This window comes from Castor canadensis, chromosome 4 (genome assembly GCF_047511655.1).
Source record: "Castor canadensis chromosome 4, mCasCan1.hap1v2, whole genome shotgun sequence".
In the NCBI taxonomy this organism is placed as follows: Eukaryota; Metazoa; Chordata; class Mammalia; order Rodentia; family Castoridae; genus Castor; species Castor canadensis.
Window position 1 is genome coordinate 42,547,157 of NC_133389.1, and position 27,876 is coordinate 42,575,032.

At 37.8% G+C, this 27,876-nt stretch overlaps 1 protein-coding gene across 1 annotated transcript; it reads right to left on the bottom strand.

Annotated features, from left to right (window-relative positions):
• On the bottom strand, positions 1-27,240 carry Mep1b (meprin A subunit beta). The gene is made up of 15 exons (XM_074072113.1): positions 27,181-27,240; positions 25,517-25,535; positions 24,935-24,985; positions 24,800-24,843; positions 20,518-20,596; positions 15,478-15,595; positions 14,524-14,702; positions 12,849-13,067; positions 12,075-12,227; positions 9,318-9,533; positions 6,434-6,877; positions 4,709-4,888; positions 3,413-3,539; positions 2,558-2,762; positions 1-703 (listed from the first exon to the last, which is right to left on the bottom strand). The coding sequence occupies exons 1-15, from the start codon at positions 27,238-27,240 to the stop codon at positions 689-691; spliced, it is 2,109 nt and encodes a 702-aa protein (XP_073928214.1). The 3' UTR covers positions 1-688.
• Positions 27,241-27,876: the final 636 nt, after the last annotated feature.

The window sequence follows — 27,876 nt, forward strand, 5'->3', positions numbered from 1 at the left end:
TTTCTCATAATGCAAATACTGATTGATGCAATGCTCATAAGAAAAACTTTTTTGGGTCCTCCATAAGTTTTAAAAGAGTGACGACTTCTAAGACCTCAAACTCTGAGTGCTGCTGCTCAAGGAGTTACAAGTTTTCTTGTTGACTGTAGGCACGTACTCAAACAAATACTAGACAAAGCTACATACCCAAAGAATCATGTGAGAACGCAAAGAAGTAGCCAGTTTAAGAGAGGGGCATATGTCAAGGAGGGGGAGAGTTGTCCCATTGCCTTCCCTATCTTGGGACAGGATAGCCCTGAAACTGCTGAGATTCCACAGGGAGGGTCATTCCCAAAGGATACTTCCTGTGGATTTTGGTGAACCACTGTAAGGCCATTGCACTAAGCCCCAAATAGAAGGATAAGTAATTTGGAAAACTGTCTCAAATTGTTGTTCCCTTTTATTGACAATATTACACGTCCAGAGGAGCCTGAATCACTTCCTCTTTAAAAAAAGGTATATATAGAGAGAGAGAGATTGAGATTTCACCAATTTGACTTTCACCAAAATAATGATTTATGGTACATTCAGCTGTTTACAGAGAAGATCCATTTTTAGAAGAATGAGATGGTTGTAGCATAGCTTAGGTGAAATCCACGATGAAAATCCTTTTTAATTTTGTTTGCTGGCCATATTGTTGAGTCAATCTTCAAAAAGCATATGACTAAAAAGGGGAAAGAACCATTGATGACTTAACTTCTAAATTTAACAACTGTCATTTAAATGACTCATAATGAAATGGTCTAATTTTTAAGTGAAGTCCCCATCAGCAGTCTCCTGGCATCCCTCCCAGCTGGCAAGTGGTGCCTGCTGGCCTCCAGAAGGATGCCCTGGCCTTTCAGGTCTACTTTTTTGCTTTTTTTTCAGATGCTAAAACATCACGCTGAGCACACATAGACCTCAAAACAAAGGTCATTCTGATTTAAGATCTAAACTGTATCTGGAAGATATATTATCAGTAAATTGACTAAAGAAATCCCAAGGCTAAGGAAAATGTCAGTCAATTCCTTGCCCTTGGGAATGGGTTTAAATGACCCAGAGACAAAACAGTTCTGTTGTGATACTATAAAGATTTTCTGTATGTATGTGTGTTTCCATTTAATATCCCTACTGCATTCTCGATAGTTTCCCTACTCTACTGACTTAGCCTCCTTCTCCTTTCCGTCTCTCCTTTTTGTTTTTAATTATTTTTTTCTTTAATTCCTTCCAATGTGTACTTTTCTAATAACTTTGTGAAGTATTCAATCTAGTGCCTTATGGTTAGCTTCAAACATCTTTCTGATGTTGAAGAAATAGGACAATAGTAAGTGAGAATATAATTATTTGCTTTCTATTCAGTATCCTTGGCCATCTTTGGACTGACTTTGAAAAAAACATTAATGTCTTAATACCAGGTTGTCCACTTTAAAAAAAATCCTAAACTCAAAATATAGTAGTTTTGAATGATAGTTTTAGTTTTAAAAATATATACTGTTGCTTGAACTAACTACAGTATTTTTATTTTCAGAGGTATTCTAATATGACATATTTATTTTTCATTTGTTTTTCCAGCTCTTTTTATCGATTCTAATTTAAGTGAAATAGAACTGGAAGACTTTTAAACATCCCTTTTAAGTAATGTTCAGATGAGATAACATTTACTTTGTGCTCTTTTGTCAGAGTATGAATCTGCCTATGGCACTCTGCTCTCTACTGCCGGGGTGTCTACTGGATGCTGGACTGCATTGCTCAGTCCTACCTTCAAAACAAAAGCTCTCCTGTGAGAAATGCTCCCCAGGAAGGCATTATGGCACCCAGTTTTATCTCTCTTCTTTCGGGGCAGCCCAATGTAATGGCTATTGACGTGATGAGGACAAAGTTCTGGCCCCTGAGCTGCCCAGCTTCTGAACTTCCTATGGGCTGAGGCCTAACTGTGCTCTCAAGAGCACTTACCAATAAACTGCCTGCCCTCAAGTATGAACCTCAGAACCTGTTGCTTTAGGAATCTGACCAGACACTGGATAGTTTCAAGAGCCCATTGCCCTTTAGAGATTTCCTAAAGCAAACTTTAATCCCTCTACCAGAAAATCTTGCCTTAGAATTAATTATTTAATATGAAGCCTGAATTAGCCAGAGCCTTCTTTAATGGAGAAGCTTCCCTAAGCCCATCTCCAACCCTGCCCTACAGGCCTGAGCTCAGTCACCACTAGGAGACTTTCAGAAAGAAAACGTTTCCAAATCACCCCTTCCCTTTACCAGGAAGGTGGGAACTTGTAAGCAAAACCAGTTGTGTCTTTCAAGAGAGTGTCAGACCACCCACACCCCCAAACGTAATTTAGATACAATTCTAGAAGCATAATGAACTCCTCCCAAGAAGCCTCCATGGACTCCAAATTTTAGAACCATTCATTTATAGCGAAGGTAATAGGAACTCATAGTCTCAAATCAGTTGTCCTAATATTGGGAAAAATATAGTATATAAAAATGTCTTAATTCTTGTCTATATATTCTCATTAACCAGATAACCACCTCAACTTACATTTTCCATACTCGTTTTTACTGTATTTGAACTTGTCTTTTTACGATATTTCCTCCTGACACAATAGACACTGACAAGGGTGACTATCAGCATCAGACCGAACACTGCGGCAATGGAAGAAGCAGCGATGACAATGGTGTCTCGGACTGAGCCTTTCTTCTCACACCTTTCTCCCATGTACCACCAGTCTTTCCCTGCAGGACACCTACACATGGGAACATGGGTTGGAGTTATTCATTGTCATTTAACTCTTCATATCTTCTCCATCATAGGTCCTGATTATCTATGGTGTTTTTGATTGCCAATAAGTCGTTGACATACAGAATGATTTCACCCACTCTGGACTGGAGGTTGATGTCAGACTGGCACCAGGGATTGGGCAGGGGCAATGGAAAGGAAAAATGAAATTATTACTTCTGTTTTATTGATACTAAAACAGAAGCTCCAAACAGAGAAGAAAGGTAGCATAGGTAACAGAAAATTCAATTCTCCATTTGCCAACTTTGCGCCTTGGCTAAGTTCTTCTCAAATTTCAGCATCTTTGTATAGAAAATGTGGACAGCCATACTCAAAAGGATGGAGCTATTTTGAGGATTTAATAAGATATGTAACTTGTGAGGACTTTTTCAGGCAATTAGAATATAATACATTATTTTTCATAAATAATTCCAATTGTCTTTGTAGCTATCCAAAGTCCCAACTGGAGTACAAATATATAAATAAATATTCTTTGAGTGGCTTTAAAGATGACAACTGGCCAGTTTCATTGATATGAACTATTAGATTTAATCCTAGATTAGAACAATAAAATTTCTAACAAAAGAATGGGGCAATCTTTCCTGAGTGACCCCTTACCTGCACTCAGCTTTGTCATTTTGAACAGTGCAGATGCCATCATTCTCACATGTGACTTCTGAGCAGAGGTCATTGACACTAGAGGTTGGGACTGGCTGCATTTGTGTAGAACTGAGGTGAGATATGTCTAAGGACAGTAGGAGGAAAACATGAGAAAAATCAACTTTTTCTGATCAGCAATATTAGACCTCTAAGTTTCAAACAAGGATATCTTCAGGTCTCTGGTTTTTGAAAATTTAGATAATCTTAACACATGGTCCAGCAACATTCATGGTAGTGAAATAAGAAATAGTCAAAGGGAAGCTGAGTCAGGCTACTGGGGCTACAACTAAACCACATGCTTGCCTGGGTGTTGGCACTCTGAGGGGCATAAGCCCTTGACACCACTCTCTACAGACAGGTAAGGAAGACAAAGCTCAAAAGTATAATCTCTCAGAGGACATTGCACAGGGTCATGGGTCTTTCATGGTTAAGTAAGACTGCAGAGATTTCCAGCAAGACACCTGGTGGCCTAAAAACTAGAGTCATGTTGTTTGCATTGCTTTTTGTTGTCACTGATATAAATAGGGCCCAAAAGAGTTGACGAATATGTGACTTTTTCTCTATCATATAAAATGTTTTCTCTCTTGACCAAAATTATTTCTGAATAACCTTTTTTCCAAGAAGTATCATCTAGATTTACTCTAATGGATACTAGTCAAAATTTCCTGTTTTAGTTATACCATCTCTCATCACAACAAAGATTCTGATTTACTTAGATGCAAGTGGTTCTTTAACAGTGGATGAGTTAAACTTTACCACATAAAACATGGAAACCACCAGATTGGCTACTATGGCTATGACATTTTAAAAGATAATATTACTGCCAAGATGTGTTTGTGTATTCATTTGTACATATGGATGTGTGTGTATCCCAAACAGATGATAAAACAGTCCTTTTCCAGTTTAATTTGGTGTGCTCATGTGGTGTTTTTGGAATCCTAAAATATAATCCTAGGGAATACTAGCTACACTGTAATTTATTTCTAAAGAAATTGCCCAGCCTAAATGTTTCTGCTATTGTTACATGTGGTAATAATTAAATTATTTACCCTGGAACTTTCACTGTTTCAAATTAAATTATTTTCATATTGTTAATGATTCATATCCCCCTCCCAAAAAAAAACCTTCCTTATGCCCATTTCCTACCACATCCTATAAAAAATATACATAAAAATGAAGCCCAGAAGAACTCGGTTCATAAACAATGGCCACAACACAAAACTAGCTTATATAAAACTACTTTTATTGACATACCTTCCATTGTCAGTAAGATATAAACATCATTTCCTTTCATAAAATCTCTGCTTTTTAGCCTCTCCTGGGTTATAAAGACACTGGTTCCATAGCCGCCGCTTCTGTGAAACTGAGTTCCATTAGGGAAAAAAGCCACTTGTCCCACTTTGGAAGGCTTGTCCCAAAAATAGTTTCCATTATCTGAAAAAGCAATTTATATTAATGGGCTGTGTTTAGCATCATCGTAGTCCTTGCTTGGTGGTAGGGACGAACAGACAATGTGAAACACAATTAAGATGGAGCTCAAAATAATTAAATGATGCTATTGACCTGTGATGTATTCCCTGGCAAATCACCGAAGCTTGTTCATTTATACTGTCCTGAAGGAAATGAGATTGCCTGGCAGAGACTATAAGAGGAGAGCTTCCCAAAGTTCCCTGGGTGGGGATCTCATACCTTCCATAGGAAGGTACCTCCATGACCTTTTGAGTTATAGGTAGCCCTTTTAACTAAGTTAAAGAAATAGGTTGTTGAGAGAGTTTTTAATGTTAGCACAGGCCAATTTATCTCATTAAAAGAATTAAATGACATTTTGAAACATTTTGGAAAAGGGTGAAAAATTCTCAATGTCAAATCCCCACAATTTCCTTTGTGAAGATTGTTTCTTATCAGTTTAAGTTGCTTTTTTTTCCTAAATAACTTTGGTCCATCTTTTCATTTATAAAATTCAGATTTGGGAATATTCTGCTTGCCATAATTCTATTTTTTCTTTTATTAAGCTCCCAGAGACAAAGAACTATTATGCTGAACAAGGGTGGCTCATGTATGTAATCCTAGCTACTCGGGAGGCAGAGATCAGGAGGATCAAGGTTTGAAGCCAGCCCCAGGCAAACAGTTCACAAGGCCCTATCTCAAAAAAACTCATCACAAAAAGGGCTGATGGATTAGGTCAAGGTGTAGGCCCTGAGTTCAAACCCTAGTACCTCAAAAAAAAAAAAGGTTATTATAATTGAAATGTAATCATTGCTTTCTGAGCATTGCTCTTTTTTCACAATAAAAAGGTAGGGAATGATATCACCATCAGCAAATCTCCCAGAACCCTTCAATTAGACATTGCAATCCATATCCACATGCTTCCCACTAACTCTCCAGTGCATCTGCCCAAAATCTTCCTTCTGACCAAAAAAAATCCCCTTCCAAGAGCTGAATTGTTTTTGACATTTGCAATGGTGTGACCAAAGCAGAATGAGTTAAGGGAACTCAACATCTGAGAGACTGTCTAGGCCAGGCCCTTCTGACAGGCTTCCATACTTGATTTCAGATAATCACATAATAAATATATGGAATTATTTTTACTGCCCTGGTTTTATAGCTGAAGACAGTGGAGCGCCAAGAGGTTATTTGGTCCAGGTCACATAGGTAACAAGAAGCATACCTTGGATTTGAATCCAAGCATGTCAGACTCTAAAACCAACACACTACTTATTCAACACTGGAAATTCAAGGATGGTCATCAATTCTCAGGAAAATAGTCAATATCTTCTCTATTTGTCAGCCTCCTTGCTGACATTCCTAACAGTGTCCTGCTTGAAGACTCTCTTCAGCTATTGAAATCTTTACCCTAATTATCTTCGGTTCTAAGATCTGGGTATCAGTTCCCTAGGTAACTAATTATGCAATCTCTCATTCTCATTTCCTCCTAGAGCAATGACTGTGTATCAGCAATCAAGAAAACGAGTCACAAACCATCGATCATAGAAGGGTCTGTGGTTACACTTCGCTGATTGGACATGCGCTGCCGAATATCAGGGTTTTGATCCAGGAGTGTCATGGTGACTTGTTGCCAAGGACATGGCCACTCTAATTCATCATCATTGGCTCCAGAGATTAAGTGGAAATATATCCCTACGTTAGTCAAGGATTTTAGATCCAAGTAAATCTGAAAAGCATAACCTTTAGAAGAATAAAACGGAGGGCTATACAGACTTCCATTGGGGTTTCCAATGAACTGTGTGAAATTCTCTATATGCCAGACATGATGAGGGCACCGTGTTTCTGAAAGATTGATATCATCAATAGATAGACCACCAGATGAGGCACCAGCGATACTGAGTCCTTCAAACACCACTCTAAATTTGTTGGTCGCTTGCAATGCTACATAGTAAAGTTGCCAACTCCCAATGGGTATTTCTGCAAAAAAAATAAAAAGAGCCATCATTTCAAAGAAGACAAAAGGCTATGAATTACGTGCTAACATGATCAACATTAGAGTTCTGACCTTCATAGACAAATGATTGTTCAAGAGCTATTGATTCCTGTAGGGGTGAGGTGTGGTTTTCTCACTTCTCCAGTCCGGTATGATTTACTTGAGGGATTTCTGTGGTATCAGATTGTTCTGTAGAATGTCTGAATGATTATATAGTTGTTTCTTAAATAGCTCATCCTTTCCCAGAGATGGATGAGCAAGAAACAGTGCCCAACTCGTGAGTACCCCATGCCCTCTGTATGAGTTATGTGCCATCCTATGTTAAGTTAAGCAAGCACCTGCACCCGTGATTCTGTGTATTCAACTGAAGTCTTCTTTAATTTACCTATAGTTTAATTGGAATACTTCCTTCACATGTAAAATTCTCAATCAACTTTTTAGTAATATTAAATAGGGATGTACCAAGCCCAAGAAGGCCTACATCCTTCTATTTACTCCTCAGTCACTAACTAGTGACTCCACATTACAAATATTTGCTGGATATTTGGTGTCACCTGTTTTCTCCCATCCTGCACTTCCTTCTTTGCTATTTTATACCTCTAGCTAGCAGCATATGCTATGCTTTTTGTATCATTTTCTTATATCACCTCTCCAATCAAAGGCAACACACTAAAAATCTTCAGAAGCCCCCAGGTAAACAACAGGTGAGGATTTCATGTCAGACTACCATTAACACAATGACTTAAAACACATGTCAGCCAGGTGCCAGTGGCTCATGCCTGTAATCCGAGATACTTGGGAAGCTGAGCTTGGGAGGATCGCAGTTCAAGGACAGCCTGGGCAAAATAACCAGAGCAAAAAATGAACAGGAGGGATGGCTCAAACAATGAAGCATCTGCTTTGCAAGAACAAAGCCCTGAGTTTAATAAATAAATAAAACATACGTATCAGTATTTAATGAGAAACACAATTGCTTGAAATAAGTTAGAAATAAGTTACAGAAAATGCTATTATCTGTGAATAGATTCTAGATTGAACAAAAACCTTTCAGAGAGCTTTTACTTCATTATCTACTTGATTATTGTCATAAACTGATAATGTTTTGCCCAAGCTAGTTCACAATATGTTTTTATTATTTGCCAAGTTCTGGATTCATAAATAACTTTTTTTGTTTGCTCATTTGTTTTTTTGTGAGACTGGGGTTTGAACTCAGGGTTTCATGCTTGCAAAGTAGAACCTCATCTCCAGTCCCTAAACAAGTTTGTCAAGTGCTTTTTATGTTAGTGTCTATCAATGATATACCCACAGATTGGTAAAGGGTAGGATCGCCCAAGCTTGGACCATCATATGTATACACTTTTATTAATACATATATTAATGCATAATATTTGTATTAACATATGATACTTATATAGAAGATTTTCATATCCATAATATACCTATAACATACATTATATAATTTCATATATAATGTATATGGCAATGTGTGCATATTCTTAGTGAGATAAAGAGCTTCACTGTTGGGCTACGGATGTGCCTGGAGTGGTAGAACACAGACCCTGAGTTCAAACCCCAGTACCACTCCCCCAAAAGAAAGAATCCCACTTTTCATAAGTGTTCACAAAGAAAAATAGCATCTGTATTTCAGATTGCTCCTCATTGCTAAACAAAAGGGAAAAAAAAATGACATGCCATAGGGCCTAATGTGGGTCCATTTTATAGTAGTTTTTGTCAGTTCACCAAACCAACAGGTCAATACTCAAAGCAGACAGGAATCTGTTTGCCAGCCCACATCCCTTCCTTCCCCAGGGAATTCCCTTAGCCATCTTTGACAAGTGGATAACTTGGTCTGCCTCTCTGGCACATGATTAATAAGAAGTGTGAGTATCCACCTCCCACTCAGGAACTGCTCCATCAGAAGCATTTAGTCCAAGTCATAACAGAGTCCATCACTGGGATTTATTTTTTAAGCTGAACATTAGAGAAGAGTCCCTTTTCCAGTTGGATGGCACATTTAGTAAAAGGTAAGCTGGAAAATGAAATAGTCAAGTACCAAACTTGATGAGGCCATTCTGACATAAAAGAAGAGGTCCCCAACAATGCTCAGAGGCAGGCCCAGTCCTCTCTGATGCCACCTCTTCCCTGTCCATTCCTTAGTTTATTAACATTGACCTGGTAACTCTTCCTATTTTTCCCATGCTAGTTCACACTGTGTTTTTATTACTTGTCAACAACTGAACTCCACAATTTCAGAGACTGAAGTATGTTCCTTAAGCAAGTGTCACACAATACAGCACACAAAGAACCTTCATGTTAGCTTCCTTATCAAACAAGAAGGATCAAGTTTATTTGAGAAATAGCCAGTCATTAAGTAAAGAGATTGACTTACTCTGAACCCAAACGATAAGAAAGTTAATATTATACCTTTAATTTCCGTCACAATGTTTAAAGAGCCATTCTGATCATCTGCAGAGTAATCCCTGACATAGATGTTCAGTTGTTCATTTTCATTTCTACTATTATACAAATAAAATTCCAAGCACTGAAATCCTCTTTTAGGGTACAGTAGTCTACTTTCCAGCCTTGCTATTGTTTCCGTATCTACAGAGCTACTGTCAAAATGCATGAAGAAACCAGAACCTGTTAAAGAAGACAAAAGCAGAATTGAGAGAAAACATATACTGGGTTGAAGAATGTATGCTTGTTAACAGTGGTGGGAGATTCTTACAACTAGTTCTAACTAACATCAATATATAAGTCACAAGGTAAAACTTCAGGAATCTAAGCTACATATCTAGCCCTTGGAATAGTCAACTGATAGTTGTAACAGAATACAAATCAACCCTATGTGTAAAATGTTTATTTATGATAGTAGAAGTTTGCTTGTAGGTATTGATTTCTACTTACATTCATTTGCTATGAGCTATAAGATACAGTAAGTATAAGGATCAAATGCTAGTGTTTTAAAAATCCAGTGTGAAGCTTCAGGTCATGTGTAAACAGCAAGGAACATCTCTCAAGTATCCCCATCTCAGGTCCAGCTCCAAGTGGAAATTGCTACTATCGGTAAGATACCACAGAGAACAGGGGAAAGGGAAATGGAAGTTAAGTCCCAAGGAGGGTTTGAGACATGGATAGGTAGAGAGCTGTGTGGTCCAGGTGCAGTTGGTCAGCACTTCTAGAGAAGTGAATTCACTGGGTAAGGGCAGGAGAGAGAGCTGGCCAGGAAACCAGGGCATTGCTCACCTGCCCACTTTTCTCTAATGCTTTCAAAGTCTTTGACTTTAAACTGACAAAAAAGGAAGGAAGGGGGGAAGAAAGAGAAGGAAGAAGGAGAAAAGAAAACTTTTAGAAGATATAAGTACAGCAACCACTGGGTGAGGTACACATTTTAATGTTTAAAAATGATATTCTTTCTGGATGCTGGGGGCTCACACTTATAATCTTTGCTGCTTGGGAGCTGAGATCAGTAGGATCACAGTTTGAGGCCAGCCTGGGCAAAAACTTAGTGAGACTCCATCTCAACAGCAACAACAAAAAGCTAGGTGTGGTAGTACACATGTGTCATTTCAGCGATGGTAGGAAGTGTAAAATAGGAGGATGGTGGTATAGACCTGCCTGTGCAAAAAGTAAGACCTTATATCCAAAATAGCCAGAGCAAAAAAGGATAGTGGCTTGCCTCAAGCAGCAGAGTGCCAGTCTACAAAGCACAAAGCCCTGAATCCAAACCCCAATACTGCCAAAACAAACGATATTCATAATGAAAAGCTTGGAAATCAGAACTCAATTCAAAAATTTCAAAGGCCTCTCCCAGTTTTCTGTTTCCATTATTTGAAATATTCGACTTTCAAATTCATCTGTAATGAAAGGTGAGCTAATAATTCTGGTTGGACTATATATTCATTTTCTTTACCTTATTTTTTAGTATTTGTTTAGTTATCACCACATGCAAATGCTGTCATCTGAATATGCCCCTGAAAGTTCATGCATTAGAAATAATTTTCCAATTTATATGTTAGCATTTGGAAGTTGAGCTGTAAGATCACAGGAAGTCATGATCATAAGGCCTTCGTACTGGCATCAGTGGCTTTGAGAGGAAGAGAGGCCACAGCTTGCACATTTGCTCTGTCTCACCATGTGATGCCCTTGGCCATATTGCAACATGACGGGAATGCCCTCACCAGATGCCAAACAGATGTTAGACCGTGCTCTTGACCTTTCTTACAAAATTAATTTATTTTCTTTATGCATTACCCAATCTCAGGTACTCAGTTATAGCAACAGAAGACAAAACAAGTAGGACACTGTGTTGGGCATTTAAATATGGTACTAATAGCAGACAGTTTATGCAAAAGACAACATCACACATCCTTTCTCGTACAACAGATGTTAACTTTCAAAAACAGGTGGAAAGTGCACTGGCCCGGGTTCAAGTGATCATTCTCTGGTCTCCTGGTGTGCTTTCTCCTTCCTCTTTTATTTTCATCCTTCCTACCTACCTTCCTATGGTCTATGGGGTCTGCTATCTCCTATCAATATGGATTTTAAAAAGACAAGCACCTTTCACTTCAGAAACTTTAACCCTTATGCCAATCATCTGAACTATCAAGCAATGGCTCCAAGTACTAAATTGTGTTTTCAAATATTTGCTGAGCAAATAAATAAAAATGTGGTACTTGTAGACAAATAAACACTTAATTCAACTCAAAATTGAAATGGAAAGAATACTCATTGGAATAAAATTAAATACATTGTGCTTTCCATCTTCATTTTAAGTATTTTATAACAGGAACATGTAATCATAGCCAGCAGCAATCTTGAAACGGAGTAATTCACAGCCCAGTGTTATCCCTTGGAAAGTCTCCTATACTCTGTACATTGTTAGAAAACAACAACCCGCCTCTGAGATAAAAGTCCTTCCAGGAGTAGCAGTTCTCTCCTGCTCTGGGAACACGCTGGCAGAGTCTTCACAGAACAGAGCTCTGACTTGTAGAAAGCAAAACAATCTCAGAGAATAATAGCAGAGATTAACCATGTCCTTATAATGCCTAAGGCCTATTCCTTTGTAATCACAAAATAGATTAGTATAATAGAAATAAGACATAAAATCACAGTCTTTCATAGCAAATTAAAGACTGGAGCTGCTAAGGGTAAAGGCCAGGAGGATTTCACTGCTATTACCTTTGCACTGCCCCATGATGGAATGATCATTCTCTGGCCCCCCGGAAACCTGGGAAACACGCTGCCAGTCAAGATCATCTTCTGAACTTTGGATCATACCACATACATTTTCCAGTTCAAAATTGCATGAGTCCATAAAAGTCAAGGAAGAGGCTACAAAAGGAAAAAAACAAAGATGACAACATGATAATTTAAGTAATAAAAACTGAGTTTATCATAGAAGTATAAGGAATGCCAGGCTGGCATTAAAGGAAACACCAAGTTCTTTCTGGGACATGATGACTTAAAGAACTCTCTTTATCAGCAGAAGCCCTACCATAAAACTGATAGATCTGTAGATCTGAAAAACAGCCTGTACCTAGTATTTTTTCCAATTATTATTTGAAGGAACCTGAGTATGCATTGCTCTTTTCTTGTTCAAATCATTAAACCACAGCATGGATTACTTGATTCTATTTGTCTTATAATTGTAGCCTTAATTTTAGCTGAAAAAGAGGTTGAATATCCACTGTTCATCTCTAAATTAGTAACAGCTTGTAAGATCTGCATTGGCTCAGTTTTACAAGGACTCAAGTTGTTTTTAAGATCTGAGGGCCAGACCTTGTGAGAAGAAAAATGCTGTGTCCAAGTTGTAGCTCAGTTGGCATCTGGTTGCTATTTTATTTTTTTAAATCAAACTTCTATAATCTCTGAAAAGCCAAACTGGCAAGACTTATCATTTTTTCCAATATGGCAGACAGAAATACCAGTCATGTGAAAGAAGCTGTCACATACAGCAGTTATACAGTCGATTCAACTTTAAGAGGTCATAGTCACTGAAATCCATTCGTTGGCCAATCACATCCTCAAAGTCCGAGATTCTCGTTACAATTGTTGGCTCCGTTCCATTTTGGAATGCAGTTTTACTGTAGTGCATTACAGAAGTGTAATCGTAGGGAACATTCAGGCTGTCTGATACTGTGTCATTATACATGTTAAAGTTGTGCTCTCTGCCTAAATGGTACATAAAAGTCTTTAATTACTAAAAGTTCATAAAATTCAGCTTATCTTACTCTAAGCACTAGTAACTTGAAATGAAAAATATAATAAACTAGAGCAAACTACTATAACTGATCTACTGAATGTCAACTGTTTCACATATTCCTATCTTAGAGTATGACATTCACACTTAAAACTGTGATACCAGCAGTCACACAAAACTTATCTAAAGTTTCATCATAACCAAAGTTGAAATATGAACATTTGGTCTAAGGCTCTAAGAACAGATAATAGAAAATGAGGCTCTAAAAAGTAGTGTTGAGCTGGTGTGGTGGTGCATGTGTATAAGCTCAGCACTTGGGAGGCAGAGGCAGTAGGATCACAAGTTCAACGCTAGCCTGGGCTACATAGGTAGTGAGACCAGACCCTATCTCAAAAATAAAACATAGTTTTGAAGCAATCAAGGTCATTGACTGGTGATGATGAAAATTTGAGGGCATCCACAGCAGAGGAAGATGAAAGTAAGAGGACTTTGGGAGAGGTAGTGAGGTGGGACCTGGGATTGGTAACAGAGACAAGTGTCCTTAGAAAGGATTGGCGAGTCAGGGAATTCATGGTTACTAGAATGTGTACAGATTTATTAAGTCATGATGGCTATTCTTAACAATAATGGATTGCATATTTCAAAATTGCTAAGAGTAATTTCAAATGTGTCACCACAAAGAATGTTAAGTAAGTGAGGTAATAGATAGGCTAATAAGTTTGCTTTAATCATTCTACATAATGTACATTTATCAAACACCATCTTATAGCCTACAACTTTATACAATTATTATTTTGTCAATTAAAAATATTCTTGTTTAAAACTAAAATGAATACATTTAGAGAAGAAACCAGTCTGCTTAGCCTCATACCAGTGGGTTAAAATCAGATGGTTTTGTGGACACAGTGAGGTATACCTGATCTCTAAAGATATTAATGTGTTACAAAATGTAGGCTGAAAAAAAAAATGTAGGCTGAAGTATCTACCAAAAATAAAACTGGAAGTCATACAGAGAAAAATCATGAATTAAAGCTAAACACCTCTTATCTAGAAATCTTTAAGTTTGTTGCTATATAGCAGTATAACTAACTATAAATTTTTAATGTAACTGTACATTTCACTTCTTTTAATGTAGGATTTCCCAAACTAATTCAACCATAGATTTCTTCCCACTGGCCACCTGTGAACAACGTGGACTGGAACATGCTTTGAGAAATTTGTAGCTAAGGTACAATGCTAAGATTCTGGGATACCAGCGCCGCAACAACTGATGAAGGTGTGTTAGCTTACCCCAAGTTAGAGGGTAAGTGAAGTAAGACATTAAAACCTCAGTTTTCACTAATTAGCAGTTGACATAAACAGCAGGTGAAGACGTGCTTAGAAACTCAAGTCTCTAACTAAAAATGTAAGGAGTTATGAGACATATACCTGACTGAATTCTGTCCCAAACTATCATGACATAGTCGTCCCGATCAGAGCGTGACTGCTCGTGCCAGAACCCCAGTGCATGGAGGAATTCGTGTTGAACTGTTGCTATTCTGTCACAGTTTGTTCCGATGGAAAGTTCTTGCTTCCCAAAATGCCTGTTTCCTACTGAAGACCAGCAGCTTATGGAGCGTTCACAGAAGGGAAAGAAGGTGTTAACGATGATACACACTGAGGTCCAAGCAAAAGCTCCACTTTTAAGTCCACTCTGTTACCTACCTGATCCTTCCCTGTTATATCTGAGCATTGCATTTCTCTCATAACCCAAGTGAGACATGAAAAACCTTGCAGGCCAGATGACTTTTGGAGAACTTGTCCTAACACCATGTGTTAAATAGGAACAAATCATCCCCTGGTCAGCCTAGTCCTAGTTTTTCCTGGGAATTTCATCCTTGTTATGCTTATGTCCATTAACAAGGATTTTCCAGGGACAGCGACCACTCAGAACTGCTGAGTTCAAGCAAATGATAGTCACCTTCTTAACTCAAGTAATAAGAGTTGTTAAGTTAAATTTAAATACACACAGGTACATGCAAAGTAGAGGAGAATTACAAATGGGATGACATTCACAAGGTCGTTGAGTACATGACATGCATTTCCACTCATCTAATGTTAACATTGGTAGCCTGGTTGCATATACGAAAGCATTATTTTATTTTATTTTGGATGCACTAAAGAGTAGACTCAGGCCTCCAGCTTGCTAGGTATGCTCTCTACCACCATGAAAGCATTATTTTTATGACTAAAGACACTAGATCTAGCTGTCTTACTCTGCAACAAAAAGCAAAGGAAACTGTGTCCCCACCCTGAAGGGCAAGCTTGAACAATTGCCATGACATAATACCCTGGGCACAACAGTCGTCACCCAACTCTGACAACACTAACCCTTAAACCTACCCACTGCCCTTGAACACTAATACATAGTTAGGCTCTCCAGCCCAAGGCTTGAAGTCAATGCATGTCTTTAGGCGATAGCGTTCAAATGCTTCGAGGATAACTCCTTTAGCATTCATTTCTAAAGGAAGAAAACAAACAAAAATATGTTTATTAAAATAATCACTGTGGAAATCTACTATGCAAAATATTTCTTATCATGAATTAGTCCTTCGTGGTTGTTTAGTATTTTGTTTTTACAAAGCTCAGTATTCAATACCAATTAAGTGTTATGTACATGTATTTGATTTTTTCTTCATATCCCTTATTTTGTCTCAGATTTCTCTGGCACTCATTTGCGGGGCATTAATAAACAATATGAACAATAAGACGGGCTTTTTAAATATTTTTTTGCAGTACTGAGGTTTGAACTCAGGGCCTACACCTTGAGCCACTCCACCAGCCCCTTTTTGTGAAGGGTTTTTTTGAGATAGGGTCTCTCAAACTTTTTGCCCGGCTGACTTTGAATCACAGTCCTCCTGATCTCTGCCTCCTGAGTAGCTAGGATTACAGGCATGAGCCACCAGTGCCAAAACAGACATTTTTTTACCATGGAAAACAATCACTGTCCCAGGTTTCATTGGAGAAGCTACCATATGCATTTAAACCATCACAGCAGGCTTTAATCTAAGGACCTTGGGATGGGAGGGTCCCTAATACACAGAACTAGCATGAAAAGAAAAGATATTTCTATCAATATCTGCAAAGAATGCTTCCTAGGGAGAGCTTTTATGAGCTTTGCAACTAACTACAGAACAAAAATAGTAAAAACATGGCTTTGGAGGTAAAAATGATGGTAATAGATTGAACAGCTATGGAGCTTAAAGATGACAGAGGCATGAAAACAACAACATGGAAAAGAAGCTTTGAAGGCTACCTGGAGGAAGGAGCTGTATCAGACACACATGGAGAGACTGTCACCAGTGAGGTCAGATACTGCTGAAATAAAGGATGGTGGCCTGCCAAGAGGTGGGAGATAGGAGGGCAAAGTTGGAAATGCTTAGACTTTGGAGCCAAGACACACTAAGTTCTCCCCTATCTTCAGCACTTACTTTCAGCCTGCAGCCTTTGTCAATGTAATTAATCTTTTTTGTTATTTTTGAGACAGGATAGCCCAGGCTGGCCAGGAACTTACTATGTAGCCCAGGCTGGATTTGAACTTGTGATCCTCCTGCCTCAGCTTCCCAAGTGCTGGGATTTCAAGTGTGCACCACTGCACCCAGCAAATTAATCATTAGCTTAGGTGTTAAGTGAAGAAATAAAATTAACTTTGCAGGGATATTATGAAGATAAGAAGAGAAAATAAAGGTCAAGTTTCAAGTCAAATTAGCATTTGTCAAATGTTCATTTTCTTCCTCCCTTCTTAAGTAGCTAGACATTCAAGGAAGATTACTTGGAATGTTTACATCTAGGTAGGATACCAAGAAAGGGCAGGATTCTCACAGGAGAAGCTCTCAAAAGCCACGAATCATAAGAAGCACTCAGAGTTCAATCTTTGCAATACCAAACAAGTGATGCCTGTTCACTGCAAATTGATTAGAAAAGGTATCTGAACAAAAAGAAGAAAAATTTAAATCCTATTACCCAAGATTAATCAATCATCCTTACTTGTGTATTCATGCACACATTTTTATTATGCAATGAATTCACACTCTACATAATATTTTATAAACTATTTTTCACTAAATACTGTATCATTAAAATCTTCCTTTATCATTAGGTATTGTTTTTACTTTTTTGAGGAGTTTGAACTCAGGGCCTCATGCTTGCTAGGCAGGCACTCACTCTACCATGTGAGTCACACTCCCATTCCTTTTCACTTTATTTTTCTAATAGGGTCTCTATTACCGCCCTGGCCAGCCTGGACCACAACCCTCCTATTTATGCTTCCCACTTTCCATGTATTTCAGAAGACAGGTGTGCGAGACCACACCCAGCCTTTATTGGTTGAGATGAGGTGTCATAAACTCTTTTGTTCTGGCTGGCCTTGAGCCACAATACTCCTGAGTAACTAGGATTACAGGTGTGAGTCTCCACACTTGCTTGTCTTTACCATTTTAATATTCACATCATGGCTTTAATGTACATAAGCAACTTCTTGTCAAATATTTAAATTGTTTCAAAATATTTTGTATTATAAATATCACATTTGGATCACTATTTCAAATCTAATGATTAAGGTAGATGATAACAACCATCCCACTACCACATCACTGTTTTAGAACAGAATGTAAATCTAAGCCTTTTATCAAAGCTTATAGAGAATTTATACCCGTGTTGAATTATTTTGAGAAAAAATGAGGGAATGTATGTGAAAGTGTTGCAAACAGAATACATCTCTGAACTGGAGGTATGGCTCAAGTTTGCAAGCCTGAAGCCCTGAGTTCAAATCCCAGTCCCACCAAAAAACGAAAACCAAAACAAAATAGGCCTCTGCCAAGATAGGATGTTCGTGAATGTAATCAAAGGTCTGTTCTGGAGGAACAAGAAGGAGGAGGGGGAGATGGAAAGAAAATGATGTGGGGCAGGTGAACAATACCAAAATACATTGTATCTATGTATGAAGATGGCACAGGGCAATCTGTTGAAAGCTGTTGAAAAATAGAGTGTGGGCGAAGGGTGGGGGGGAGAGTAACAAAACAATTGTTCCAAAACAGTTCTTTCAAAACAATTGTTCCAAGCTGAGTTCCATTCTTGGCCAATCTCCCACTCAGCACAATCTTCCTGAATCACTCAATCAGGTCCAGTTGTCTGTGGAGTACCAATTATATGTAAGACAATCTGAGACCTGTTCATTCACACCTATGGCTTCCATCATCTCCACCCCAATAATGCCCAAATATTTCACTATCTTGAATGACCATACCATATATCAACTACAGTGATGCTGACGTGACTTAAATTGTACACACCAGCAACTAACTTCCACCATACTTCTCTATCCTAACCTCTTTAAGATATATTCCCCATTCTTGTTAAAGTCACTGCCATCTACCCAATCACCCAAGACCAAATCCTGGGCACTGGATCTGTTTACCAAACTCACCTTCTTTTTAACTCTTATAGTAATCACAAAATATAACAATTGCCTCATAAATCTCTTTAAATTTATACACTCTTGTCTATCCTACCTGAGAGAGACTTGTTTCCAGGCCTCTTTATTCCGTCCCTGAATTTCTTCAACAGTCTTCTACTTCACCTCCTTACTGTTTTTTGCCCCAGAAATAACACATCTTCTAGATTGCAACCAGTGTGTTTATTCTAAAATGCAATTATAACTTCCTCACTTCCACAATAAGATGGGCTTTTTTTGGCAGTACTGGGATTTGAACCCATAGTTTCATGCTTGCTAGGCAGGAACTCTACCACTTGAGCCACTCCACCAGCCCTGTTTTTGAATTGGGTATTTTCAAAATAGGGTCTCATGAACTATTTGGCTAGGCTGGCCTTGAACCTCAATCTTCCTGATCTCTGTCTCCTGAATAGCTAGGATTACAGGTGTGAGCCACCAGCGCTCAGCTCTACATTACTCCCAGGATATATGTATACATATACATATGTATATATATATATATAATTGTCTAATATGGAAAATACTCGAGTTCTTCCCAATCTGGGTCAAACCTACCTGTTCAAACAGCATTAGCTACCCATTCCCAATCTAAATTTCAGATAGGATTTTTCTCCCTTCCCTATGCCTTTGCACACAGTGGCCCATGTGCCTAAAGCACCCTTCTCCTGCCAAGGCTACACTAGGCCATATAGTGCCTTTGTGCCAACTGGAAAGAGACACCTCATCTGAGCAAGTGCAACGCTGCAAGCACTGCAGCCAAATGCATGAACAGCATGCTCAGACACAAAAACAAATGGCCTTTGGGAAACAGAAGCAGACCTGGGATCAGCCTCACTTGTGTCGCTTCCCAAGCATCTAGAGATGGTGTACAACTTGTACAACTTTCATGACAGCCCTGCTGCATGGTGTCACCTGTTCCCTCATGCATACACCTTTATATTTAAATGGACTTAAATGCCCCTCCAATGCGCTCTCATTAGCTCTTTGAATGTATTTCTAAACATGTTTGTTACATTCTATTCAACTCAGTTTTGGTTTGGATGAGTCTCTACTGAAATGCATGATCTTCAGGAAAACGTCATTTTCCCCCAAACAGCATTTCCCAAACTAATATGGGTCAGTGACGTTACAGTCAATAGTCCATGGGTAAAATGAGGACCATGTTTAGAACTTTTCATCACAACTAAATTTCTTCTACACAAAAAGCTCTCTTACAAGACATAGTGATGCACGCTTATAATCTCAGCTACTCAGGAACTGGAGGCAGGAGAATCTCAAGTTCAAAGTTAGCAAGACCCTATCTCAAAAAAATTTATACACACACAAGGGCTGAGAGCATGGCTCAGTGGTAAAGCACTAAGTCCTAGATTCAGTCTTTATACCAAAAAATCCTTAGCTTTTGGATTAGACTCTTCTGAGATTTTAGTAGTTCAATACTCATTTACATAATTATTTTATGAAAAGATAATGATAACAGATAGTGGGTTCCTGTTGTTAAATTCCTGACTTGGCAAAATAAAATGTTGTCAAAATAATCCAGTCTGTATAATTTTGTTGATTATTTCTTTTTATGTTTCTTACCCATATTTAAAACCTGAATACAAGGGAAACCCTTGCTTTAAAATAAAGAGCAGCTCCCTAATCTTTATGCTGATAGCATATAATACAAAGTAAGCTGTCCATAAATGTTGGTTGAATTGATCTTTATATTGATCAAAATCCCGGAAAATATTCAGGAAGAATCATTCAAGATCTTTTAATTGTTCATTTGATTATTTTTTTTCTTCAGTATATGTACACAGTCATACAGAGGAACAAAGAAACAAAACCTTAAATACCCAAGACCCAAGACCACTCTTGTAAACACTGTGATTGCCCATATTCACTCAGGAACATACAGTAGTTTTGGATACGCCAAGGTGAGTACTAACCCAAAGTATCATCTAGAACGTATGGAATGGTATGAGGCCATCTATAATTATCTCCAATGATGGAATTTCTATCTTGTGCCTGTCAAAAAAATATAAATGTGAAAGGCTAGATGAATGCATTAGGTAAAAAACAAACAACAGTTCTTCTGGAAATAATTGAAGTTTAATGCTGTCCCAGCTAGCCCAAATGAACTGTGGGTATTCCCCAACTTTTATCACAATATGATAAAGTTTCTAGGAAGAAAAGACTAATTTCTATCATTGATTTTGTTGATAAATGTGAAGAAGAAATAATTTTAAAAATGATTGTTGGAAGCTAAACTATAAATATTAGTAGACTTTTAGAGATTAAAAACACTAAATATTAAAAATATACAAGAATAAAGTTATAGCAAAACTTAAAAAATCTGGATCGCACAGTATCATCAAAGTGTGACACGAGCTGGGATAAAGCTTTCAAATGTTTTAAGGATTTTAAATTTTATAGTGGAAAAATGAGTAATGTTTCATTAATGTATCCATCTAGGCAACACAATAAATTTCATCCTAGAGAATAGGAAACACTTAGTAATAAGCATACCAAGGTCTCTACCTTCATGGAGCTTAAATATAATGGGGAGACAAATGGTATAAGAGAAAATGAAGTTTAAACAGGTTGAATTTAATACTGTGGAGGAATTTAAAAAGGAGATATGGACAAGGGTGATGGAAGGCTGAGTAAAGTGGCCAGGTCAGGCCTCTGACTGCAACCAGAATGATGAGCAACAGACAGGACTGAAAGGAGCTCTGAGGCTGTCCTTTAGTGCATAGGGAATGGCAGTCGTCTGCTTCTGAAGTGGGAATATCCTTGGTTTGGTTTGAGTATGTGCTGAGATCCATCGCTAATGAGAAAGGAGAGGAAAATGGGAAAGGTTAGAGAAGGGAAGGAGAGGAGAGGAGCAGGCAGTAGCTAAGCCGCTCAAGGCCTTGAGCACTGGGCTAAATGTGGGTGTTACTCTAAATGTGATAGGAAGCTGTTGAAGAATTTCAAGCCAAGAATGAAATGGTGCATTTGCCTATTTAAAAGATATATCTCAAACTAGAAAAACTTTCTAAAAATCTTTTATCTTTTACTTCTACAAAATCAGAGAACAGGAGAGTGGAACAGGTCCTGCCAAGGGTGGAAGGGATTGGGGAGGGTTGCCACCAGTGTGTGTCAGAGGTAGCATGGAAATGGGGTAGGAGGGTGAATATGATCCAAAAAATGTGTACATATGTATGTAAATGCAAAAATGACACCTGTTGAAACTGTTCCAGGAATCGGGGGAGGAGGGACAAAGGAGAACAGTGGAGGGGTGAATTTAGTATGATATAGTTGATACATTGTAAGAACCTTTGTAAATGTCACAATGTACCTTCACCCAGCACAATAATAATGTAAACAAATAAAAATAAAAAATAAAAGATGACTTTGGGCTGGCAGAGTGGCTCAAGCGCTAGAATGCCTGCCTGGCAAGCATGACACTCTGAGCTCAAACAAACAGATGGAAAGGGGAACAGGGTGGAAAAGAATATGGAAGGGTAATACTTGGAATTAGAAAGGCAAATTAGAAATCTATTAGAAAAGTCCAGGCAAATCACGAAGAATGAAGTTGTGTGTTTTGCTGGAAAGTGGATGGAACTGGAGGTCATAATGTTTGGTAAGGTAAGCCAGTCCCACAAAGAGAAGAAACTCATGATTTCTCCCATTTATGAAAGTCAGAGTAAAACAAAACAAATCCCTAAAAGCCAAGGTTATGGGGTGGAAGGGGGAGGAAGGATGGGAGAATATGAAAGAGCGGTGGAGGGATAAATATGATCAAAGCATATTATATGCATGTCTGGAAATGTCACAATGAAACCCTTTATGATGTACAATTCAATTTGTACCAATAAAAGAAATATTTAAAAAGAAAACTCCAGGGAAGAGATGACAGGTCAATCAATCAGATCAATAAGCAGATGGAGAAAAGTGAACAACTTTAGGGTACATGTTCATGGCCTGGAGAGGAATGGAGGAAAAGCTAGGAGTGAAGGTGACTCATGAAGTTTTGATTTCTTAGTGGAGTGAGGGAGTGATGATGACTTTTCAAGCAGAGGAGACTGGGGAGGAAGGTTCTGTGACAAAGATTAGAAGTCAGTTTAGGTTTGAGATGTCTTGTAGCTGACAAAATTGGCACCTAGGTGGACTAGTGTGAAGTTTAGGGGAAAGACAGGACTGGAATTACATACTTGCAGTCACTGGCACAGAGATGCCACTTAAAGCCCTGACACAGGCTAGATGGAAAGGCAGTGTACAGGTAGCATGGGGCCCAGGATGAAGCCTCCAAGTGCAGCTCTGTTTCCTAAGGGAGATCTGGGGATGAGAGCAGTGCTTCTGATATGCAGGAAGTAAGGGACCAGTTCAGGAGTGGTCTGAGGAAAAGCAGAACTTTGCAAAAAAAAGATCTACTGGATAATTTCTAGGTACAAGGATTATGTTGACCTTGTCAACTTGTCTTCTCTATCTTTTCAAGTTTATGCACTTTCCAATAAAGTAACATTTTATGAAAACATTTTTAAATAAGCATTCCTGTTTTGGTCATTATCACCAAAATAGTTTAAATTTTAAGTTTTTAAGTCTTTTTTAATCTGATAGACAATAAATTCTATCCTGTCTTTAAAAAAAAAAACGGTGCTTCTGATTATGAACTTTTAAGTTGCCCTAAATCTACATGTAAATCTAAATATATATTCATCTGAGTGTTGTGACGGATAGATAAGGATCAACACTCTATGGTCAGGTTTGGGAGGAACCTTTCTTGGCAACATTATTTTAGCTGAGGTCAGGGAAGAAGTCACAAAAATCTGTTTCTTGTGTTAAGCCTGATTCTTTGGTGGTGTTTACGAATTCAGTTTAACTTTGCTTCAACTAAATTGAACTAGTGAAGGTCTATTTTAAAATGAAAGTGTCCCCTATGGCTCAAATAATGAAAATCAATCAGATCATTAAGACCAAGACATTTGAAGCGAGCAAGGTGGATTTAACCAAGTCAAGAAAGATGAAGATGCTATTATATGAGTACTTTGGAGATCAGTGTGTTCATGGAATAAATGTGTCACCATGATTCTGTGCCCTTAGAGATGACTGAGCTTCACCATCTCTAGCAATACAGGAAATGCAAATTAAAACCACACTAAGATTCCACCTCACCCCTGTTAGAATCATTAGCAACACCAACAACAACAGGTGTTGGTGAGGATTTGGGGAAAAAGGAACCCTCTTACACTGCTGGTGGGAATGTAAACTAATACAACCACTCTGGAAAAAAATTTGGAGGCTATTTAAAAAGCTAAACATTGATCTACAATTTGATCCAGCAATACCACTCTTGGGGATATACCCAAAAGACTGTGACCCAGGTTACTCCAGAGGCACCTGCACACCCATGTTTATTGCAGCACTATTTACAATAGCCAAGTTATGGAAACAGCCAAGATGACCCACTACTGACGAATGGATCAAGAAAATGTGGTATCTATACACAATGGAATTTTATGCAGCCATGAAGAAGAACGAAATGTTATCATTCGCTGGTAAATGGATGGAATTGGAGAACATCATTCTGAGTGAGGTTAGCCTGGCCCAAAAGACCAAAAATCGTATGTTCTCCCTCATATGCGGACATTAGATCAAGGGCAAACACAACAAGGGGATTGGACTTTGATCACAAGATAAAAGCAAGAGCACACAAGGGAGATATGAGGATAGGTAAGACACCTAAAAAATTAGCTAGCATTTGTTGCCCTCAACGCAGAGAAACTAAAGCAGATACCTTAAAAGCAACTGAGGCCAATAGGAGAAGGGGACCAGGAACTAGAGAAAAGGTGAGATCAAAAAGAATTAACCTAGAAGGTTACACACATGCACAGGAAATCAATGCAAGTCAACTCCCTGTATAGCTATCCTTATCTCAACCAGCAAAAACCCTTGTTCCTTCCTATTATTGCTTATACTCTCTCTACAACAAAATTAGAGATAAGGGCAAGATAGTTTCTGCTGGGTTTCGAGGGGGTGGGGGGGAGCGGGAGGGGGCGGAGTGGGTGGGTAAGGGAGGGGGTGGGGGCAGGGGGGAGAAATTACCCAAGCATTGTATGCACATATGAATAAAAAAAAAAGAGATGACTGAGCTTAACAGAACTCATGCTTTCCTTTCATCCTCAGCTACTCGTATTTAGATTTCTGTGATTAATACAAGATCACTCTTGCTCTGTTGCGACTCACCCCATCGACTCTGATGTCTCCCTCAAAAAGATCCAGTCCCAAGTCTAAGAAGAGAGTGAAGTCAAAACTTCATGTTAGTAAATTGGATTCAAACTATCCACGTACTAGAGGATGTTAAAAAAAAAATCCACAAACCTCGGTTGATATCAAATATGTCCTGATCAATTCCATTATCTATATCTTTAACTAAAAAAGAAAAAACCACTTTGAACATTCTATTTATGAAAAGAGAAAATCTTTATCAATTACATAATTAGAAATAAGCAAGTTTATTTTGCCTCAGGCAATAACTACTACATTCTGATTTAACATACATTGATTGGTTAATCTAATGAATACCTCCCATTAGCCAGCATGGAGACTAAAGAAATCTCTAAGTGTGCAATTGAATAACGGCTGTATTATCAGGTTCATCTGATTTTACACAAAATAACAAAAACAATAATAGCAAGCCAAATACATCACGTATTTGGCTTTCCCTGTACCACCATGTATTTTCCTGCTTACCATAGGGACCCTAGAACATGAATGATAAAATGTCTCCTGGTAAATCAAAATAAACCACTGTTAGGTCAAAGCTTAATACAATTATTCATCAATTTAGCATATGTGATTATGCCTTATGCTTAGAATTAAGTACGCCCTAGGTTCTTCTGCTATTTGATTATCCACATAATCTTCTTTTAAAAAGCTATAATCTACTCAAAGTAGACTCACCAAAGTCTTCTGGAGTTGGCTAGGAAACAAACACATTAAAAATATTATTATGATACCCATGATGTAAATGGTTTTCTTGACTCCAAATTATAACTACACATTTATTGTTTTTTTTCATCAAAATTATGTGTTACTTTCTGACATTTATCCAAGTTGAGTTAAGTTTGAATCTGACAATATCTTGGCCTCACAAAGAGATTGAAACTTCTTGTTAAGTGAATTTAAAAATAAAGGAAGTGAGAAACCAACTTTAAAACTTGAAAAAATGCATAGCATGAGACTCTAGCCTTCAAATAAGGATTCACTTTAAGCATGATCTTCCAAAGAATTTATGGAACAATGTTTAAAAAAGCTGAAAATGTTCTCCCAATGTTGACTTATTAGAATTCAAGTTACAATTATTATCATTTATAACAATCATTTTAAAAGAAACTTTATTCAAGACCTCATTAATCATATTTTGCTTTCATGTCTCTCCCAAGAGTCTGCTTCAAAGACCATACCAAATATCTAAGAAAAAATTATTTTGCGATTTAAAAAACTTTTTTCTGAAAATAGATTGGACAAAAAAGACCAATGAAACTCCAGCTACGTTGGGAAAAAACTGAGTCAACCTGAGAAATCTCTTAGTCAATATAATCTGGTTAGAGAAACCGAGGGAACTAGTAGCTGATATAGGTTTTGTTACTGGCTTCAACAACTAAGGGTAATTTAGCTCACCTTCCTAGAACTTGGACCATATGTGAAATGAGGTCAATACCTGCTTTGGATGGATATCTCAAGAGTTATAGGATGTAATGTGAAGCACATTGTAAAATGTGATAAATTGCCACACAAGTGTAAAGTACAACTATATTCAAGTACAACCTACACGCTGAAATAGAGAAGCATTTGGAGTGTTTAACAAGAGGTGGAAGTGAGCTAGTTAGATGGTGACCGTCATTTTTAATATTAGCAAGTCCTTGGCTATCTTGTTATAACTGTACGCAGGTACACACTCACAGAAGAATGCCAGTGCACCAACGGAATAAAGTTATCAAGTATTGTTCCTAATTACAGTTCAAACATGTAGTAAATGATGTCTCTTGTTTGTAGTGCTCTAGTTCCTACTCACATATTATCAGTTCAATATAATAACTGTTATTTTAAATCACAATGAAAGGGTTTCCCCCAGCTATTTAAAATCTCATATAAAACCTTGGATTGATTTGTGGTACAAGCTGTCACTGTTGAAGGATTAGTTTAAACTGATAAAGACACAGAGAAAAATCCCATGCTATAAAACTTTATAAGTATTGGCTGCGCCTGTGACATTTGTCAGTCTTTTCATTCATGTCTCAGGCTAATCTAGCAGCAATCTGTATTTCATTTGGCAGAGAAAATGGAATGATTTTCAAAATTCATATTCTCTGTCTTATCACAAGAAAACTTGTCACACCACAATGAAGCTGAAAGAAAACCCTAACTTTATATATTATTGTCTCTCAGTCTCTCTCTGGCAGGGCAGCTTCTCACACCATGTATCCTGCCAGCCCCTACCCACCAAATGAAACTCTCATTTAATGTTAACATTTCAAAATATATAAGAAATAAAAAATAAACAAATCATTGTTCTTTAATGACTGGTGTCTAACTGCCCCCAATTTTTCTAATTGTTTTCTTACCAAGCCAGAAACCAGGAGGGTGCCAAAGAACAGAAACCAAGGCAGACACCATGAATCCATGTTGTAGCTTCCAGGTGAAAGTTGCTATGACATTCAGAATACAGATGACTTTTTAAAAAGGCAAACATCATAACTTATAGCCTTTGATCTCAATGATCCAATCTGCAGGTCAGTTCAATGCTATACTGACCTCCAATCAAGGAGCTAAAGTCCAGATCCCTTACACACCTCTCTGGAGGGATATCTTTCTTTTTCTTCTCTTTCTTTCTCTCTATCTCTTTCTTTCTTTCTTCTTTCCTTTTCTTCCTTCTTTCTTTTTTTCATTCTTTCCCTCCTTCCCTCCCTCCCTCCCTCCTTCCTTTCCTTTCTTCCTTCTTTTCTTTCTTCCTTCCTTTCTTTGTTTCTTTGTTTTGTGACAATATCTAATAGCTAGGTTCTTGGGTAAGACATTAATGAAATGGATTCTGTAATGTATACATACTGGTCACCAAGACTACTAAATACCAACTGAGCAAAAGAAAATACCAAATTAATTTTTTAATCTTCATTTTTCAAACAATAAACATTTATGAAGCTCCTTCTACTGTCCACATAGCCCTGTGCTGCTTTAATATATCCAGTTATGTCCACGGCTTTTATAACTCATTCATTTAATATAAAAATTAAATTTTTATTTAGTGTATCATAAAATCCATT

Excerpts from the sequence above, each read along its gene's own strand:
- Mep1b (XM_074072113.1), bottom strand. The coding sequence starts at position 27,240 with ATGGATTCATGGTGTCTGCCTTGGTTTCTGTTCTTTGGCACCCTCCTG. Across the intron at positions 14,703-15,477 it reads TTAGTGTTCAAGGGCAGTGG|CTGCTGGTCTTCAGTAGGAA; the intron begins GTAGGTTTAAGG and ends ACGCTCCATAAG. Across the intron at positions 6,878-9,317 it reads CATTGTGACGGAAATTAAAG|AAATACCCATTGGGAGTTGG; the intron begins GTATAATATTAA and ends TTTTTTTTGCAG.